This window comes from Protopterus annectens, chromosome 1.part0, assembly GCF_019279795.1.
Source record: "Protopterus annectens isolate FY-2018-M chromosome 1.part0, PAN1.0, whole genome shotgun sequence".
In the NCBI taxonomy this organism is placed as follows: Eukaryota; Metazoa; Chordata; order Ceratodontiformes; family Protopteridae; genus Protopterus; species Protopterus annectens.
The window spans coordinates 620,272,265-620,293,958 of record NC_056725.1 but is presented as its reverse complement, the minus strand read 5'-3'; the positions used below and the strand labels follow the sequence as shown (position 1 = coordinate 620,293,958).

The 21,694-nt window shown below is 41.1% G+C and overlaps 1 protein-coding gene across 3 annotated transcripts in view; it reads right to left on the bottom strand.

Moving 5' to 3' along the window:
* The window catches only part of UBR2 (ubiquitin protein ligase E3 component n-recognin 2), a 5,196,118-nt gene that overhangs the window by 1,946,957 nt on the left and 3,227,467 nt on the right, over window positions 1-21,694 (bottom strand). For all 3 annotated transcript variants that reach the window (XM_044061864.1, XM_044061881.1, XM_044061872.1), the window contains exon 27: window positions 10,648-10,757. In XM_044061864.1, coding sequence (XP_043917799.1) covers window positions 10,648-10,757 — 110 coding nt within the window. The remainder of the gene's footprint in view (window positions 1-10,647; window positions 10,758-21,694) is intronic.

Sequence of the window (21,694 nt, the reverse complement as noted above, 5' to 3'; positions counted from 1 at the left end):
TGGTGCTGAAAAAGGATTGATGTCTTGGTGCTGTGCTCAAAAGCAATCTTTTCCATTTGCTCTCGTAAATTTTCCTAATGCAAGATTTGTGGGATGACAAAAGAATGTGATGGGCCGGGGAAGACCGCTTGAGCTGTCTGGCTATCAATGGAATTGGAGATACTATGCTGTCAGCTTTAGGCCCAGGATATCCTGGTGAGTAATATCTGTCGGGTGAGACAAGAGGTCTGGAATTGGATCCAGAATCCAAGGAGGATGAACTAAATGAGGCCAAAAGAAGGGAAACCAAATCTGTTGAGGCCAGTAAGGGGAAAGGAGGATGACCCTGATCTTCAATCGGAATGCCTTCTGTAGGAATTTGGGGATTAATGGAGTTGACTGATAAGCATAGAAGACACCTGGGGCCAATCATGAAGGACAGCGTTCCTCTGCAACTCCCCCCGGCAGGGGGATTACGGCAAATAACTTGCTCCACTTGTTGTTCAGTGGAGATGCAAATAGGTCACAGCATGGTTGGCCCCAATGGCAGAATATCATTTCCGTCATTTTTTTTGAGACCACTCATGAGGTAGAAGTATGGACCTACTCAATTTGTCTGCTATTACATTGGATTTCTTCATTATGTGCACTGCTACTAGAAATCGATTTGAAGAGATCGCCCATTGCCACACTCTCATAGCTTCCCGACATAAGGGGCAAGATCTGGTCCCTCCTTGTTTGTTGATGTATCATACTACAGCCATACTGTCTCTCTGAATCACAACAGTTCCGGAAGGCAGAAAGGCTTGGAATGCTTACAACACTAGAAGTACTGCTCTCAATTCCAGGACATTGATATACCTGTTGGCCTCTTCAAGGGGTCAAGTGCCTTGAACTGTCATTCCCAAGAAATGCCCTTCCCCACCCGATCTTGCAAGCATCCGTGGTCACTATGGCCTTGGGCTGAGGAGGATAAATGGACAAACTTGTAAAATCTGATATGAGTGAATCCAACACAAAAGGTATTTTTTGCAGCCCTGAGTTATACTGATGGTTGATGTAGAATGGACCATTGAGTTGTTAATGTCCACTGAAGAATTCTCATATGGTGTCTTGCTAGTGAAACTAAAACTATTACTGTGGACATGGATCCCAGGGTCTGTAAAATCAGTCTGGCTGACATGAATGAGCTTTGATGAATTTTGTTGACTTTAAAATGAATAGTTTGAACTCTTGATAAAGGGAGAGAAGCTATCATTGAGGTTGTGCTGAAGAAGGCCCCTATAAACTGTAACATCCGAGACAGCTGAAGATGAGATTTATTATGACCAACTGTAATTCCTAGATAGGAACAAACCTGGAGTACATAGCCCCGAGCTGCAATCAGCAGATGCTTGGTCAAAGCGGTAATGACTCAGTCATCTAGATAAGGAAACACCCAGAATTCCTGCAGTCTCATGTGCGCTGCTACCACTGTTATGCGTTTGGTGAACACCCTGGGGGCTGTAGAAACACACAAATAGGAGTGCTAACGAATCCACCAAGCCACAAAAAGCCTCAACGCAAATTTATTAACAACAATAAGAACAGCGTTTTCGCTACTTCAGTTGAGTAGCTTCCTCAGAGGCAAAGTAACCAAAAAAGGCACCAAACCTTTTTGGTCCTATTTATATGCTTGAAATCAATTAAGATATAATAAAATAACATACATCACTTCCTGTTTGTTTAAAACAACACTTTTTTTTTTAAATAAGTACATGTAAGTAATCAATAACCTTACCAAACAATACAAAATGAATTCAAACAAGTATCTTTAACTGCCAAAGTAAAACCTGTGTAAATCCACTAGTAAAACATGTGTGTTTAACCACAAAAGATTTTTTATTCTGGTAAGTTTTACTCGGCTAAAAAACATTGTTTAAGTAATGTAAGAAAATGAATTTGCCATCTTAGTCAGTAACTATTTAAGTAAACACTCCTCCTATTAAGACATATGTGCAACATAGAAAAGTGTATAAAAAGATGTATAATATCCTGACATGACTGGAAAACTAAAAAAGACTAAAAGTAAAAATAAAAAAGATATAATATAAAAATGTAAAAACGAATTACCTTAAATAAGATCTATACTTTAAAACAGGAGCAATATTGCAACTCTCGTTCAAACCCGGAAAATTAAAAGCATCAAACTTGAGTTGCCATTCTAGCTCACAAATCTCTAATAAGAGAGAAGTTGGACCACCTCTAATTGAAATGGGAATACAATCTATTCCCATAAATACAAAATTATGACCTGGGTAGTTTTCTACATGCTTCGCTAGTGCGTTTTCACTTTTCTTGTTTTTTATGGCGTAACAGTGTTGGTATATACGTTCCCTAAACTTCCTGTCGGTTTTACCAACATAGAAAGCAGGGCAACAAACGCAAAAAGCCACATAAATGATAGATTTCGTTTCACAGTTGATTTTACTGTTAATTTCATATCTTTTGTGGCGAATAGTAAGAGAGTTGCCTGTGCGTATAACGTTACACCAATTGCATGCTTCGCAACTAAAACAGCCCTTTATTCTATTAAAAGAATGACTGGCTTGGTTTCTTTGCAATAGCTCTTTGAGGTTACTACCCCTTTTATATACTATTCTGGGTTTTACCCCTAGCTTCTCCACTAAAAAAGAATTAGTTGTAATAAAATACCAATTCTTTTCAATAATCTCTGAAATCTGTATTGAGTCCAGACTGAATGTAGTTACAAAACTCAGGGGATACCTATTAGCAAACTTTTCTGTACTAGAATTCCTACATAAGTCCACAACATTGTTCTCCAATATACTTTCACTGGACTCAGGAAGAATAACCCCTTCATTATATATTAATGGTTTGAAAAAAACATTTGATCTCTTTACTGAAACCTCACTTACTAATTCTTCTATAATAACACATGGGTACCCTCGTTCAATGAAAAAATCAGTTAATAAGGAACATTCATCTTCAAAATCTTTAATTTCACTACACATTCTCACCGCCCTAACTAGCTGTCCTTTGATGATAGCTCTCTTTAATTTAAAGGGGTGGGAGCTTGAAAAGTGTAGGAAAGAATTAACATAGGTGTTTTTCCGAAAAATGGTGGAGACAAATTTGCGATTACCCAAATCCTTTTTCAATTTTACATCAAGATAGTCCAACTCGTCACTGGCGAACTTGAAAGTGAACTTAAGGAAGGGTGTGGTTTGATTGAGGTAGTCAACAAACCCCTGCGCCAATTGTACATCCCCTTTGAAAAGGATAAAAATATCATCCAAAAACCGGGTATAGTAGCCAATTTTCTCTTTCCAAACTGGGTGATTAACTACATGTTGTTTCTCCCAGTATGCCATGAACATGTTGGCCACTATAGCCCCACATGGGGATCCCATTGCTACCCCATGTTTTTGGATGTAATGATCCTTCTCAAATATAAAAAAATTGGAGGATAGTACAATATCAAGTAACTCTGTAACATTATTTATTTCATTCCTGGGGGCCTTTAACTCAATCAATAAAAGTTCCAACCACTCAATAGCCTCTTGGTGAGGTATAGAGGTATACAAATCAACTACGTCGATTGTAAGAAAATTAAAAGACCTATCAAAAGCAATTTGATTAATGTTTGACAAAAAACACCAAGAATCTTTACAAATGCTTGGAATCAGATTTAAATACTTGGAAAGTAAAAAGTCAATATATTGAGCGCAAGGGTGGGAGATGGACGACCTCCCATCAACTAATGCCCTCATGGGAGGATCCTCAAGGTTTTTATGAACCTTGGGGATACCAAACATTACTGGTATTCTAGGTTGTGAAATAGCAATGTATTCACAGGTGTCTAAATCAATTCTGCCTTCTATGAACAAATCCCTATAATAACCTCTAATCCTGTTAATGCTTATGTTCATTTCATTAAGTGACGAATTTTTATAAGCTGGAGTATCTAAGACTAGAAGCATTTTTTCTATGTATTGACTATTTTCCAAAATGACAAGCCCGCCCCCTTTATCAGGTTTCATGACTCTAACAGAAAGGTCACGTAACCGGTTGAGGGCTGATAACTGTTCTTTGGTGATGTTAAACTTGTTCTTATTACAGAATTGAGTTTTATCCAGGTGTCTAATATCCAATTCACAAGCATTTTCAAACATGCGTAACCCAACATGTAAGGGTGGGTTAAACGAGCTAGGCATTTTTAAACCAGTAGTAACTTTGTCAACAGAATTATTAAAAAGCAGTTTTAAATTAAGCTTACGAACATAACATTTCAGGTCTACAAGAACCTTAGCCACGTCAAGTCGTTTAGAGGGAACAAAAGTATTACCTAAAGCAAGAAGCTCAATTAGTTCAGGTTCAAACGTTAACGTAGAAAAGTTGTATATGGTAAAATCACCTTTTACATTATGTAAAATAAAAGGGGCAACCACACTAGGTGCTAATGTGTCATTGTTATCTAATGCTTCCAGTTCCTGTTCTTTTTCTTGTAGCCTTGGTTGCTCTGGTTCCCTAAAAAAGCCTGGTTAGGCTTGTTGGTATTATTCTCTAAATTACTGTTAGCAAAATTCCCAGATTGCGTCTCACAATTGCCAGCCTTATTCCTATTTCTATTGCTTCTCCTCGGTCCATTCTCATCCTCTGTTGCTGGCGTTTCTACATTCTCATTGCTTTGAAAAGGATTCACCTCATTAACAACACTGTCACACAAAACATTGCCACTGTTGTCCCCTCCAACCCAATTTAATTTAGGGTAGGCTTTATTGTGTTCATAAGCCTGCCTATCTCTAAACAATTTCTTAGATTTGTGAGATTTAATCTTAACCATGTATGCATCTATACTAGAAAAGATGTGTGCATGGTCATATTTGAATCTTGCAAAATTCATGTTCATTTTAATTTCTTGATCTAAATGGTTAATTTCAATAGCAAGTTTGTCAATATTGACAGAATAATGCTTTACAATCAAGTCTAATAGCTCCATGCCTTGCTTTTGAAATAAGTCCCTTAAATCAACCAAAAAAGCATTGTCCAAAATAAGATTAGAAGGTAAAAATTTATTTCTCAGTCCTTTTGGAACCAAGCCTTCGGTAATACATTGCTTGAAGTAAGCAACTTCAAGCTGCAACTTTCTTATTTTCAAAGTCTTGGAATCCAATAACTTAAGTTTATCCGAAATGTTATCAGCATGTTCAGTAAAAGAGCCTGGTGCTTGCACCGGCGGATCATTCCTTAACGGTTTGAAAAAGGCAAAAAAGTCACCTGTGTTAGATATCCTTTCAGCCGCGGATGTCACGCCAATAAGTGCATTCCCCTGGTTCGGTAAATTGTTTGAGCAGTTCCCCAATGGGTCATGACCGTGCGGCAGGTTATTTAAACCATCCTCTGAACGAGCAGGTTGAGCCGCTGGTAAACTCGACAAGGACCCTGATGTACACTCGTTCCCTGTGTTAGATGCTCCACAAACCGGAACCAAATGAGGGCCATTAGCACCACTCTTTTCTAAAATATCCAAACGCGAATTCAACGCTTCTAATCTTTGGGAGACAGTCAGAAGTAAGGAAGTGATGTCAGCGTTCCCCGGAGTATCAGTCCCAAAAATGTTCGGGCTAGTGGGACTCTGTAAGCGCTCCGATGTCATGACAAACTTCGAATACGGAAAACAAGTACAGACTTTAGAAACACACAAATAGGAGTGCTAACGAATCCACCAAGCCACAAAAAGCCTTAACGCAAATTTATTAACAACAATAAGAACAGCATTTTCGCTACTTCAGTTGAGTAGCTTCCTCAGAGGCAAAGTAACCAAAAAAGGCACCAAACGTTTTTGGTCCTATTTATATGCTTGAAACCCTGGGGGCTGTGGTAAGGCCAAAGGACAGTTCTCTGAATTGGTAGTGACTGGCTCCCAGCTAAAAGTGTAGATATCTCCTAGACCGTCTGTTCATTTTTGTGTGATAGTATGCTTCCTGAAGATCTATTGAGCACATCCAGTAGTCCTTGCGCAGAAAAGGCAAGTGTGAAGAAAATGAAAACACTGTCATCTGTGTTAACATGTCTGGCAAGAGAATTGTGTAGATTCTCAGATTAGCTTGTATTGTATGCCAGCATGTCTAATTGTGTGAATGTAAATGAGTTTTTAAAATGTTGAGTATTTCCCTGTTTATACAGAATGTTTAAAGAAATCTGTCACTGTTCAGATACATTTCTAACTGCACAAGTTTGTGATGGAGATTCTAAAGTACAACTGTGGAGAATTAGCTAAATAGTAGGTGATGTCATTAGAATGTTCTTGGTTGCTATGTAATTATTTGGAACAGCTGATTGTCAAGAAAAAGAACTTTTTCAAACAGCTGACTGCTATTTTTAAAATAAGACAGGTGATACTGTTAACCTGGACTATAAAAAAAAGAGACTGCTGAAGTCAGTTGCTGGGCAGTTTGTGAAAAACAGCAGTTAGTAAAGAGTTGCAGTCAGTGGATACTCAAGAAAAAAAATCACCAAAACCATAAGACTGAAAAGTAAAAATGGCAACAACCACCACGAAGTATAGTCCAAGGTTTAATCACGCGAAGAGCATAAAACGACAAAATCAGAGCAACAACAATTGTGAGTAAGCGCTTTCAGGCTAATGCCCTTCTTCAGACTATTAACTAAACAGTTCAAATAGTTTAAATAATAAACAACTACCTATTAAAATCAGTAATTTATCCACCTTTTCTTTAGGGCTTAAGGGGAATGACATAATTCAATCCTGGGAATATATGTGCTGTTAACTCTGTAATCCGTCTTGCTTCCGGATTCTATTTTTCATTCACCAGCCCCCCCCCCCCCCCCACACAAAAAAAAACTATTGTGTATGCGCTGTATTACTACAAACCTAAAATCATGTCCTGGAAACTGATGAATATGTTGATGTAAAGCATTATGCTCATTATGTAGCCTTATAGCAGACAAATGATTTAATATTCTATTTTTTAACATGCAATTTTGTCTTCCATACATAAAATCCTGCACATGACCTACAGGTGGCTAAAAATATCATATTCAGTCTTTCAATTAGCATATGTGTTGAAATATGTTCTATTAGTAATGGGATGTATAAATGTGGTTTCTGTTTTTACATATAAACATGCCTTGAGGAGCCACAAGGTCTAGTTCCTTTAAATCTAGATTTAACTTGAGTCATTTTATTCCTTTCATGGCATAACAAGTCTTTTAAATTCTTATTCCTTCTGAAACCAAACACTGGTTCTCCCTCTATAACTTTCTTTATATTTTCATCTGTGAGAAGAATTTTCCAATTCTTCCTTACTATATCACACACCCCATGTATATTATTGCTATAGGTGAGCATCAATCTTATTTTATTCTCCTGTCTTGTGAGATTGTTGTTCCTAACACTTTCCTCTCGGTCACATATTAACCAAGGCCACATCTTATCTTTCCTTTGTCCTGCTCTTTTCTGTAAAATTCCCTCTACCTTATGTGCTTTGTATCCTCTCTCAGTAAAATTGTGTTTCAAATCATCCAATTTCCATGGCAAACATATCCTCATCTGTACATAATCTTGATACCCTACCCAACTGTCCTACCACTATATTGTCAAAAGTAAATCTTGGATGCACACTGTCATATGTTAGTAAATTATTTTTCCAATTTAGTATTCCCAATTTTTTCCTAGAAGCCCTGGTACTTCCTGTAAAATATGCCAATTTCTCTTAATAATTTTAGTGTATTCATTTACATCACTTGAATATTGAAAGACAACTCTGAACCTATGGTCACCAAGAGCAGGATTATCACCATGATCATTCTGCATGTTATTTGTTAAGTAGGGTTTGCATTTATTTCCTCTTTGTTTCCAAGCTTCATCTATGGTAGAGTTAATCTCCTGTTCAGAATAGCCTCTCTCTAAACATTCACACCTCGTATTGGCTAAAGCTGCTTCTGCTTCATCATTCCTATTTTGTGTAGCTGTAAAACCCTACAGACCTGTCCTTTAAGTATGTCCCTGGGGAAATGCCTAGGGTGCATGCTTGTTTTATGTAGTAAAGCATTCCTTCGAGTAAGTTTCCTGTAGATGCTGCTACTTACTTCATTCAAATCAGATTTCCTGACTTTTACATCCAAGAAATCAATCTCAATATTTGAATGCTGGTAAGTGAACTTTAAAAACTGAGTCTTAGTGTGTAAATAACTCACAAGATCAGTGAGTTCACTTGCATTTCCCTTCCACAACATAAAAACTTCATCCACAAAACAGATGTTGTTTAAAAAAGGATTAGTTTCAGGGAGTAAAGATTGCTGTTGCCAGCTCACCAGAGCTAGGTTGGCGTAGCTATTTGCATAAGCAGTGCCCATAGCTACGTTGACCTTTTGAAGATAAAACTCATTCTCAAATACAAATATGTTATTTTCTAGTATAATCTGTAGAAGGCTGCAGATAATTTGAAATATTCATTTTGTGCACACACAATGTATCTACACTCATATCTATGTATCTATTTTATATATATATATATATATATATATACATATATATACATATCTATATATATCTATATATATATATATATATATATATATATATGTGTGTGTGTGTGTGTATATATATATATATATATATATATATATATATATATATGTACATATTTGTTTTATACATACATATATATATATATATATATATATATATATTCTTATGGCGATACTAGATTGCTAGTCCTTACACTTAACTGTGTTGGGTATGTATTAATGTCTTAGCGATGATGAGTTCTAAATGTATACTATTTTATTTTAATTTATTTGACTATACATGATGTTTTTTTATATATGCCTATATGTTTATATATTTATATGTGCATGTGTATATATATATATATATATTTCTTTTGCTATATTCTATGTTTTTAACTGCCCTACAATATGGTTTGTGATGACTGCTTAAGTAGACATGTGATTTTTTAAATATCAGGTGACCTTTTAAATTTTAAATATCTGCTGACTATTAGTTAGACTATAAATGCTGACTTTATTTTTATTCATGTGTCTGATGAAGCGATGAGTACAGACATGAAAGCGCTTACCTTAACTGTTATTTTTATTTTATTTTATTAAATATTTGGTGTCAGTTTGGTGCAGTTTTTTCTTTTGTTTGGCTGTCTACTGTTATCTGCACCTGCCTTGCTTTAAGTCATTTGGTTTTTGAGTATTCACTCATAAAACTCTCTCTGTTACCATCTAACAAAGTGAGATCATCCTTTGGCAAAGCACTGAGGAGTCCATACTACAAACCTGCAGAAGCTGAGGTGGTCTTTGATTAGGTGACAAAAAGAAAAAATACAAGTGATTCAGAGTCAAGACGTGAGGTCACTGCCTTTGATCTTGACTCATTTAGCTTCTACCTCTGTGGCTACTGCCTGGGATTGCAAGCATGCTTTGTAAAAAAAAAAATCCCTGTGCTTGGCAGTCACTAAAAAATGTCACACTAGGTTTTGACTAGCAACTCTTCAATCTGAGACAGGTAGGTCATGATTTTAAATCACTGGCACATTTGACTGCTGATACCATACAAAGATCTAGCAAAACAGGCAACTCCTGTGAGGGTCAAACCTGGTTATTCTACACAAAAAAATGGTTAACAGGTATTTGTTTTTCACCATCAAATGTGTAAACATTCCAGTCAAAACTGTTTAGAAAAGTAAACTGCATGGATGGAAAGAACAAAGTGTGGCTCCTAGGTCTACACGAATGCCTCTTATACAACGATGCACGGATAAACAGCATGGGACAAGGGGTTAATAAATCCAAACATGATACCTCTTGACATACAAAGAGAAGTACTAAATGGGCAGGCAAAGGATATAGCAAGTGATCCACCCACTGCACAGAGTAAACAATCCCGGAAGTAAGATACCACATTTCCAAGATAACCCTGTTCTTTGATTCTCCACAGGAAAAAAAAATATTTTCACCTCACTCACCAATATTTCAACTTAAAGTTCATTCCTGCTTAACATCTCCTCATGCAAACTATATCTAGAAATGTAGGACTATCACACACCTGGAACTGCACTGATTGTTCATACACCCAAAGCCAATTAACTGAAGTTAATAAAATCTTTATGCATAGCTTTCCTAGCTAAAAATAGCTACGTGGACATTCTACAAAACCATTAACTCTCATTTTTCAGAATTTTTTTATACCTCAGATTTTTTTTTATATAAACTGGGGCTCTATCTTGAACTATGACCCTGAATTTGTTAAGCTCTCTGCTGAGGTGTGATCACTCTGTAGCAACTTAGTAACAGTGCAATACACTGTCCCCGCCATAGTTCAAAAAGATTACACTGTATTCAAGTTGGGGAGTGATAGGAAGCAACTAAATGCACATCAAAGCTTGTAGCTCAGCTCACTTAAACAACCATTACACTGTTAAATATGGACATGCAGTGTATGATGACTATGGCTTGTTCTCATAATGCTGCATTATGGTAAAATTCATTCTACTGCTTCCAGTTTTAGAATTAAAGAAATAAACAGTTCTAACGGCATTTATGATTACATAAAAATAGTCTTCCCAGCTGCAGAATAACTAATATAATTAATAAACAGTACAAAAAACTGAAGAACATTTAATAGCTTACCTTCAATATCCACTTGATCATTTCTTTATGAGCCTCTAAACTAGGGGTGTTCTGCAAGGTTTCCAACATAGTCAAAATACTAGGAGAGTTTTCTGGTGCATCACCAGGTCCTGCATTAGGCAAAAAACAGAAGAATGTTTTTATAAAACACAATATTTACCACACTGTTCACTATTATTTCCATATGCAAAGATTAAGTGATATTTTGCCAAAGCATTATTCAAAGTAAAATTTTAAAAATATTTTTCTTTGTTACTTTCAAAATGCTCAACACATTTCAAATCATTTACTACAGCAACATGGTCAGTTCTGGTGGCACAGAGAAACTAATAACAGCCTACGACTTAGGCAAGCACAATATGATTAGCAGCTTGGCTACTCGATGGACTTGGCAGGGGTGGACAGGAAGGCCCATGGGGGGGGGGGGGGAGTACAGCATCAGGGACACAAACAGCTACATACCTCTGGAGAAGAAGGATAACTGCAGAGAATGTCCTGGGGTGGGGCTTTCAGCTCATTAAGCCAAAGTTTTATTGTAACCTTTAACAATAAATTGTACGGAAGTGTGCACTCACCGGGGGAACATGTTGTGAGTCCTGATGGTGATGTGGGTAGCTCATCCCCCTACCAAAGGGGTGGAGTTGGGACCACAGGAAAAAAATTTCCTCAGCTGCTGAATGTTGACAAGAGGGAGTACAAGCAAGCCTCACAGCTGTCTGTATGAAAACTTTCCTGGATGTCTTTTGCCCCCATAATCATAACAATGGGTCTCAAGAGACTGGCTTTAAATTTCATCCTTCATCCGTTATGCCACCAATGAATAAATATGTTGAAATCTTTCAAAAATGCATATTAAAAGAGCTACATTTCAATTTGTGCTATACTGAGGGGGTGCTTTCCAATAATTTAAACCAGCAGGAAAGGGAGGCACTAAGGATACTTAAAAATAGGAAGGATTTGGTCATCATACAGGCCGATAAAGGGGGATCGATAGTGGTAATGCACTGGACTATGTATGAGGCAGAAGCCAATAGACAACTTGGTGATGGGAGATTTTATATGATCATGCCCACTGATCCTACCCCATGTTTTAAAGCACAAATTGATGAATTTCTGGATATGGCTTTGGATGAGGGTATCATTGATGAAAAAACATGTTTCCATCTTAAGGTTAAGTTACTGGCTTCACAATTTCTTTATATGTTGCCTAAAGTGCACAAGAATCTTCATAACCCACCAGGGCGACCAACTGTTTCAGGCAGGGGTTCATTAACGGAACCCATTTCTGTATATCTAACCAAGTATTTGAAACCTTTATTGCAAGCTGTTAGGGCTAGAATTAAAGATACTAAAGATTTTTTAAATATCAATGCTGATGTACAATTGGAAGATGGATGGTTGCTTTGTACTTTAGATGTTACATCTCTCTATACTAGCATTCCTCACTGGGCTGGGTTAACGGCACTGGATTTTGGCTTACTGAGCTGGGGTTATATAGTCCTGGATTTAATACTTTCCTTCTCTCTTTAACCGAGCATGTGCTAACGAAAACTGTCTTTTTCTTCAATGTTAAGTGTTACTTACAGATGAGAGGTACTGCAATGAGGGCTGCTTTTGCCCACATTTATGCAGATCTTTTCATGGGTTATGTCGAACATTTCATGATCAATGATAGAAGTCATAATATTTTCATTGAGGAAATCGACATTTGGAGAAGGTTCCTGGATGACTGCTGGATGGTTTAGAAATCTGATGTTGCATATTTGGAAGAGTTTGTGCAATATCTGAACGGAAATAAATGGGGTATTCCTTTCACTGTTAGTTTTGATTGGAAATGTATTCCTTTTTTGGATGTGATGATTAATAAACAGGAAGATGGTACCCTTCAGAGCACAGTTTATAGGAAGCTGTTCCATTCTAACTCCCTTCTACATGCATCCCAGCTGTCATCCAAAACACATGAAGAACATTCCTAAATCCCAATATATGAGGATTAGACGCATTTGCTCCAGAGAAGTGGATTTTGCACAATTTAATGATGATTTAACTAGGAGGTTTATTGAACGAGGTTATTTTGTCAAAAATTTAATGCAAACCGTGATACAGTTGGTAAGATGCCCACAGAGAAACTGCTTACTTATCAGAGCCATAAGTCCAACAGTGGATCTAAAATTTGATTCACAACAACATTTGGTAGAATATCAAACAGCTGACCAATTTAATTCAACGACATTGGGATATTTTGTTATCAGATGAATATTTGGGTGAAATATTGGATAACAGGTGTGCCTTTGCTTTTCGTACGGGGGTCACTTTAGGTGGACACCTTAGTTTTTATAAAAAAAAAAAAAACACGCGTTTTCTAATATGAAAATACAACAGACATTGGATGGCACTAGATTATTTGGATATTTTCCTTGTGAACATTGTAGTTTTTGTAGATGTGTGTTTAAAACAAAGGAGTTTACAACTAAAAACGCCAAACATATTTTTGAGATTCAGATGTTTGCCAATTGTAGTAGTAATTGGGTAGTGTACTTGGCTGTTTGCCATTGTTCTGCATTTTATATTGGTCAAACATCTAGATCTCTAAAACTGCGCATCACGGAACATCTGAGTAATATAAGGAATAAGGTTATTACCAATGCACTATATAGACATACTCTTGTTCATAATATGGCCAATTTTCATTTTACTATTATTGATAAGGTTGGTAGTCAAAGATTCAACAAAATCAAATGGCATGAATTTTTAAATAAAAAGGGAAAAGCATGGATCATTAGACTGGGTGGGTTATTCCCACCTGTCTTGAATGAACATCTGTAAAGATTCATGATTATTGTTTAGTATGGTGTGTACAACATGTATTACATGTGTTGTTACTTTTGTGAATTATTGTTTTTCGTTAATATTTATGTATGTTCATTTTTATTTTACGGGGACTGTATTAGTCTATTTAACTATTGGGGCCACTCTAATGGTTATAAGGGTGACTGTATTGTATAAAAGGGAGCACACTGGGTGTTGTATCACATTGATAAAGGCTTTTGGTTTGTAACCGGTCTGTATGAAGACTTAAGAAAGTCTTTGGATTTTTAAAATGTACTAAGACTTAATAAAGTCTTTGATTCTCCGTGTGGTGCTGGCTGTTTTTTGGATTTGCTTTACACAATTCATTAACCACCCTGGGCATAAAAGAAGGATTAGTACAAAGAGGCACCCTGTCCCTATGAAAAAACAGAAACAGAGGAAGAGCCATAACAGCCTGGAGTTCAGACACACTTTTAGCTGAAGTAAAGGCCAAAAGAAGAAAAGTCTTCCATGTACAATGCTGCAAGAAAGCTGAAGCATCAGGCTCAAAAGGACTCAGAGTCAATTTTTCCACAACAAAATTAAGATCCCAGGAAGGTGGAATAAGCTTCCTGGAAGGATCGATATGTAGGACACCTTTAGGAAACTGCTTGACCTCAAATCTAGAGGCCAGAGGAGGAATTAATGGCGGACAAACACATACAAATGAAAAGGTGAGCTTTAACAGAGGAATAAGCCAACTAAGCATGGAGCAATTCACATAAGTCAGATTGAACCAGAGGGATCTACACAGAAAGTGGATCCTGGTTACGAACAAGGTAAACAGAACATCTCTTCCATTTGGACATACAGGATTTCCTGGTACTGGGCTTCCTAGCTTCTGCAGAACCTGAAGTATGTCCTCAGAAAAAGGTGCCTAAAAAGGATCAAAACCTTATCATACTCAATGTCAGCTGAAGAGCGGACAAGTGAGGATGGATGAGAAACCCCTTGTCTTGTGTGATTAGGTCCACCCTGTGAGGTAACTTGTGAAGACTGCCCTTGGCTAGTTGCAGAAGAAGTGGGAACCAATGCTGTCTTGGCCAAAAGGGATTCACCAACAAGATTTTCGGGGAGTTTTGCTCCATCTTGAGCAGGATCCTTGGAATGACAGAAAGGGGAAGGAAGGTGTAGAGAAACATCCCCTTCCATGAAAAGAAAGGGTGTCCCATCTTCCAGACCATAGGACTCTGGTGCAAAAAAAGAGGAAGTTGCCTGTTCAAAAGAGAGGAAAAAGATCTACCTGAGGAGTACCCCACTGATAGACAATGTCCAGAAGCACATCTTTGTGAAACATCCATTCATGAACCTGCGTTACAGACCTGCTCAGAGAGTCTACCATAATGTTCTGCTCTGAAGGAATATCTACGGCCTGAAGAGCCACTTGACAGCTAGATCCCAAATTTGAATAGGCAACCTGCACAAAAGGTGCATCTTGTCTCCCCTTGCTTGTTGATGTACCACATTACTATGGTATTGTCTGTAAATATTTTGAGAGGCCCAGAAAGAAAGAAAGAAAAGTCTGAAGGGCGAAAAGGTGAGCTTTCATCTCCTTGATACTGACATGGTCTGACCTCTGACGAGGGGACAGAGACATTGGATCCTGAGGGGACCAAAAGAGGCTCCCCACCCAGTGTCTAAGGCATCTAAAAAAGTTTATGAGCAGGGGATGGAGGCTGAAAAGGAAGTCCTGGGTTCAGAGACAACTGATGAATCTACCACTAAAGCTCGCGCTTGAGGCACAGAAGAGGAGGGACTTGAAAATCTACAGTATGACAGTGATGGAGCCATGCTGACTTTAGGAACCACTGTAGTTTTCTCATATGGAGCTTGGCAAGAGGAATCATAGGAATGGTGGAGGCTATGAATCCTAGAACCCTGAAAAACTCCCTGGCAGGAACTGAAACCTGAGAAAGAAGTGACTGAAAAAAGGCAATCAGAGAAAGAGCCTAGGGAGGAGGTAGAGAAGACAGCATAGGGATAGTCTGGTGCCTGCAACTAAGAAACACATGATCCTGAGAAGGAAGCAGGACTAATTTATAGAAGTTCAATGTAAACCCCAGGCTTTACAACAGACAAACAGTATATTGAAGGTGTTGAAGCAAGGTCTTGGGGAAGGAAGCCTGAATGACTGGGTCGGCCAGATAAGGAAAGATATGAACTCTTCTCATCCTGCAAAAAGCAATCACAGGAGGAGGCATTTGGTGGAAACCCTTGGGGCAGCAGGAAAAACCAAACGGCACAACAGAGGTCCAGGGATTTTGTAAACACAAACTCCTTGGACCAGATTGTCAATACACCAACCAGGGATGCAACCACACTGGATATGGTCCTCACTAATGTGGGAGAGTGCTGCACACCCCCTAGTGTAATGCCTTCTCAGTTAAGGTCACACTACAAAATGGACTCCTTTAAAGTAAAAATAAAACCTGGACCCCAACTAAGCCTGGAATATTCGGGAACTACTCCAAGGCTAACGTCCTGCTACTAAGTGATAATCTGGAAAAATCTGAAGCCCCCATAAACCCTGCAAACACTGTTGCCTATGCAGAACTGTTCACAGAAACCCTATACAAGCATGTCAATAGCCGTACAGAAGCAGCTGTACCCATCAGGAAGAAGTATGGAACTAACTCAAAAAAAAAAAAAGCCACCCTGGTAGAATCACAAAATCAATAGGCTGTATAATAGGAGGAGGAAAGTACAGTTTTGTACCTACCATAAATGTAGATGTTCGAGTGCTAATACAGCTGCAGTAATCACAGATGGGTTCTCTGCCGTCAGGCGGTCCCTCAGTCGGCTGAATTCCAAAGTCTTGGTCCGGCGTCGGTTGTTGTTGCTTTCTTTCCTGACGTCAGAGCGACAGGGGTATATAAGACACAGCCGACGCCATATTCTTCAGTCTTTCTTGCCCCAGATGTCAGGTGCCCCCAGAAGGAAGGCAATACATAAATTATATATATATATATATATATATATATATACATATATATATATTCAAGCAATGCAATGTAATCAAAAACAGTAGTTGCAAGCAAATACACCATAGAAGGATAACCTCAAATTAGGTTGCAAGAGGAGGTGTTAGCCACTAGTCCTTTACCAAGAGGGGAAGGAGGGAGGGAAACCTGTACTGCAGCTGTATTAGCACTCGAACATCTACATTTATGATAGGTACAAAACTTTTAGTTATGTACTTACGATAACTTCAGATGTATGGGATCCATCTCGCCTACATTCTGTACTGATGGGTTCGGAGCCGATCCTCGGCTCCGACTCGGCATGCTATACTATAGAACGAAGTCTCTTATTGGCTGAGCTATCCCACATCCCAGGATGCACCACCACTGCTTCCCCAGATCTTGTTTGTCCACACACATGCACACACACATAGACTGTTGATATAATATTGCCAGGTGTTTCAAGAGAGGAAACAATTGAACTCGGACCGTCCGGTCTCTTCTGATCTCCAAGGCAGGGGGAAGGAGGGTGGGTTATTAGGAATGTGAGATGGATCCCATACATCTGAAGTTATGGTAAGTACATAACTAAAAGATGTAATGTGATCCTATCTCGCCTACATTCTGTACTGATGGGACAGCGTCCCTATCACCTGATTCCTGGGTGGCTCACTGGAAAACACTCCTGAGAACTGTGGAACCGAAGGAAGCTCGCCCCCGAGATGCCATGTCCAATTTGTAATGAGAAATAAAGGTGTGAGGAGAAGACCACGTAGCCGCCGCACAAATGTCACTAATAGCAAGCTTGGAATGAAAGGCTGCCGAAGTAGCCATAGCCCTGGTAGAATGAGCTTTCACTGTAGCTATAAGCTCTTTGTTAGAAATGAAGTAAGTATGACTGATACAGTCTCTGATCCACTTGGAAATAGTGACTTTCGTGATGGCTTTGCCCAAATTATTATCCGAAAAGGACACAAACAATTGATCTGCTTTTCGTGTTTGGTGTGTCCTATCCAAATAGAAGCATAATTGTCTGTGGACATCTAAGGTGTGAAAGATATACTCCGCTCTGTTTGAATACTTCGGGAAGAAAACTGGAAGTTCCAGTGATTGCTGCAGACAAAAAGTAGAACAAACCTTAGGAACAAAGGATGGGTTCGGTCTGAGGGATACTCTATCCTTGTGAAAAAACAGATATGGTGGTTTGATACATAGGGCTTGAAGTTCTGAAACTCGCCTGGCTGATGTAATTGCAACTAATAAAGCAGTCTTCCAAGAAAGAAATTTTAAGTCACAAGTTGCTGCCGGTTCAAAGGGGAAGAGGTTAAAGCACCTAACACCACATTAAGGTCCCACGGTGGAGCAGGATGAGATATCGGGGGCCGTAGCAGCCCAGCACCTTTCATGAAGGCTTTACACAACTTGTTGCTCATCAAAGGTGGTTCTATGCTCTCATGAAAATTGGAAATAGCCGCCAATTGAACTTTGATGGTAGAGACTGAACAACCTTGGTTGAACAGAGAAGCTAAAAACTTCAGAACCTCTGACACCGGGGCTGTCATGGGGTCTAAGCCCCGGAGTTGGGCCCAAATAGCAAATCTCTTCCATTTGCTGTTATACATTTTCTTAGTAGAAGTCTTGTGGGCCGAGGATAAGATATGTATGACTTCCGGGTCCAAAGCATGGTTCCTGACTATGGTCGGAAGAGGAGGAGCCAAGCTGTTAACTTTAACGAGTGGAGGGACTGATGTAGCTGTCCCGACTGATGGGTCAAGAGATCCGGAACTTGACCCAGGAATCATGGACCGCCCAGCGCATATTTGCGAAGAAAGGGAAACCAGACTTGACGAGGCCAGTATGGGGCAACTAGGATCATTTTGCTCTCCAAGCGAATCGCCTTCTGGATCACCTTGGGAAGAAGAGGAACCGGAGGAAAGGCGTATAGCAGACCGGTGGGCCAAGCTTGGACTAGGGCGTCCTTGGGAATCTCCCCCGGAACTGGGATGAGAGAGAAGAACTGTTGGCATTTCGTGTTGAGGGGGGTTGCGAAAAGGTCGCAGCAAGGAGTTCCCCATCTCCTGAAAATCTGAGTTGCTACTCTGTCGTTCAGAGACCACTCGTGAGGGGAGAGAATAGTTCTGCTCAGCTTGTCGGCTATCACATTTGATTTCCCTGGAATGTGTGTTGCTACCAGAAAACGTTTGGTTGCAATCGCCCAATCCCATACCTTCATGGCCTCTCTGCAAAGAAGGTAGGATCTGGTCCCTCCTTGCTTGTTCAGGTACCAGACTACCGACATGTTGTCGGACTGGATGGCAATCGTGTCCTGGGGGAGGTAACTGTGTAGTGCTTGCAGCGATAGAAGCACCGCCCTCATTTCCAGTATGTTGATGTGGAGGAGATTCTCGTCGGAGTGCCACTGGCCTTGGACTGACCTGCCCAGGTAATGATCCCCCCCACCCCGTCTGGGAGGCGTCCGTAGTCAGTGTGGCCACTGGGGGTGGTGGAACGAAGGGTCGCCCCTGATCCAGGTTGGAGGAAAGAAGCCACCAATGAAGGTCCTGTTTGCACGTCTCTGTGATCAGAATGTGGTGACTGAGTGGGAGATCCTGATAAGACCACTGGACTGACAGGAGCCACTGGAGAATCCTCGTATGTAACCTTGCTAAGGGGACTAGGAGAACTGTGGCCGACATGGACCCTAACAGTTGTAGGACCATCCTCGCTGGGGCTCGACGTCTGAGGAGCAAAGCTCGAACTTGAGACTGTAGTGTTTCTATCCTCTCTGCAGGAAGATAGACTCGCATTTGCTTTGAGTCTATCTCTGCTCCGATAAACTGAATGCGCTGAGATGGCAGCAACACAGACTTTGTCCAATTGAAGGTGATTCCTAGGGAGTTGCCTAGAGATATAGTGTCTGCTAGGTTCTGCAGGAGTAGACGCCTGGAGGTGGCAGTTAGGAGCCAGTCGTCTAGGTATGGAAACACCTGGAATCCTAGACTTCTCAGGTGAGCAGTCACCACCGCCAAACATTTGGTGAACACCCTGGGGGCTGTGGTGAGACCAAAGGGCAGTGCACGGAACTGGAAATGACCATCTCCCAGGCTGAAGCGCAAGTGTCTCCTGGACTCCTGATCTATCAGGATGTGATAATAGGCATCCTTGACATCTATGGAGCACATCCAAACACCTTTCTCCAGCAGCGGGAGAATGGATTGTAAGGTGACCATCCAGAACTTGGAAAGTTTCACTGAACGATTTAGTTTGCTGAGATCCAAAATGGGCCTCAAGTCCCCGGTCTTTTTTGGCACCAAAAAGAATATTGAGTAAGTCCCTAATCCGGTCTGGCCTGCGGGGACAGGTTGGATGGCTCCTTTTTGAAGCTGCTTTGATATTTCGTTGGCTGCAAGATCCCGTTGACTGGGTGGCGGGTCCGGGATTTTCTGGGATGGAGGTGGGGGTTGAGAAAAGGGGATGGTGTAACCTCCGGCGATGATTCGGAGCACCCATTGGTCCTGAGTGATACTCTCCCAGGCCTTTAGGTGCTTCGAAAAACGACCCCCGACTGGCTCCGGAGCTGCACAGTCGGGCACTCCTTCAGGGATGCTGGAAGGTTGAGGAGCCACGAAAGGACTCGTGGTCTCCAGTGTTGCGGGGGCCTCCGCCGCCTCTGGGACGGCGTCTTCGTGAAAAATTTCCCCCTCCTCTGCCTCTAGAAGGGGGATCGCTCTGCTGCGAAGAGTAAAGCTTTTGAGATTTACAGAACCACATTTTCCCCCCTCTTCTAGCCTTGGGATAAGGCCTGAAGGGAGTAGAAAACCATGCCCCTACGGCAGTTAAAGTCTTACCCTCTTGTTCACAGCGAGTCAAGGTGTCCTTTACCTTGGGTCCAAACAGAGAGGACCCATCAAAGGGAGCGTCGGCAAAGGAAGACTTAAAGGCCTCCGCAAAATGACACAGGCGGAGCCAGCCTTGTCTCCGTAGAGCAACGCCTGTTCCCACCGCTCTGCTTGCCCCCTCGGCTGCATATGAAATGAGCCTCATGGACGAGTTCGATAACGATGATAGGGTAGCCAGCTGAGAGTTAACCGTCTGGGCCAACTGCTCAGGTAAGTTCCCAGAGAGGGTATCTGAAAGTTCCTTGACCAGATCCCTCTGAAGTCTGGTGAAGTGCATCAAATAATTCAGAGACCTTAAAGTAAAGGCTGCTGAAGTAAGGGTGCGCTTCCCGTACCGATCCATGCTCCTAGACTCTTTATTAGGAGGATGAACGGACATTGAAGCCTCTGCCACATCTTGTTGGGTAGCAGATGCCACCACCAGGGCATCTACAGCCACACCTTTGGAGAGAAAATCCTTTTCAGGGGGTGCTGAGAAAAATTTATTGGGGCGAGCTGGCACCGGTTCCACAGAATCCGGGTGTTCCCACGCCCTTAGTGAGATCAAATCCAGGAGCTCATCGAAGGGCGGAGACACCCAGGAGGTGGAGGGCTGAGCCCCGAAGGCCTTGAGGAATACCGACTCCTCAGCGGAAGGGGGTTTGGACTGCCAGTCGCCTCGTTGCTTCAGGATCTCCAAAATGTCCGCAAAGGAGACATCATCTAAGGACGACTTGGGGGACCCCTCTGCATCATCGAGGTCGGTGTCCGAGGTGAGAGACTCGTCAGGGGAGTCGACGTGCTTCCTCTTGCACTGTCTCTTCCTCGGAGGTCCCTCTGAAGACGCTTCGGAGGGACCCTCAGGAGGAGGGAACCCCCGATGGGGGTGGCCTCAGGCCACAGGGCTCCACTGTCTTGAGACAGGGGGACTACAAAGGAACCAGTTTCCGTGCCAAGGGTAGGTGACGGTGGAAGTGGCCAAAGAAGATTTTGCCAAAGCACTCCTCATGGCCCTGAAGGCGGGACCCCCAGAGTCCTGGGAAGGTCCAACCCCCCGAGGCCACAACAGTAGATGGCACTCCCGCAGCCGACGCACCAAGAGGGAGGCTCGGAACCGAAAACATCGGTCCCGAAGCATCACCCCCGGGGCCGACAGAGGAGGTCCGTGTACCCAACTCCAACCCGAAAACCTCCACCAGCACCGACTCCAACAGCGCCGAGGCTGTTGGAGGAGGAACCAAGACAACAGGGTGGGCAACCGGCTCCGGAGCCGACTGGGCTGGAGCCGAAACCAACTTTTGAAAGACCGGAGACTGAAACAGCCTTTGAAGTACCCTGTCTATGTCCGAATCCGACATT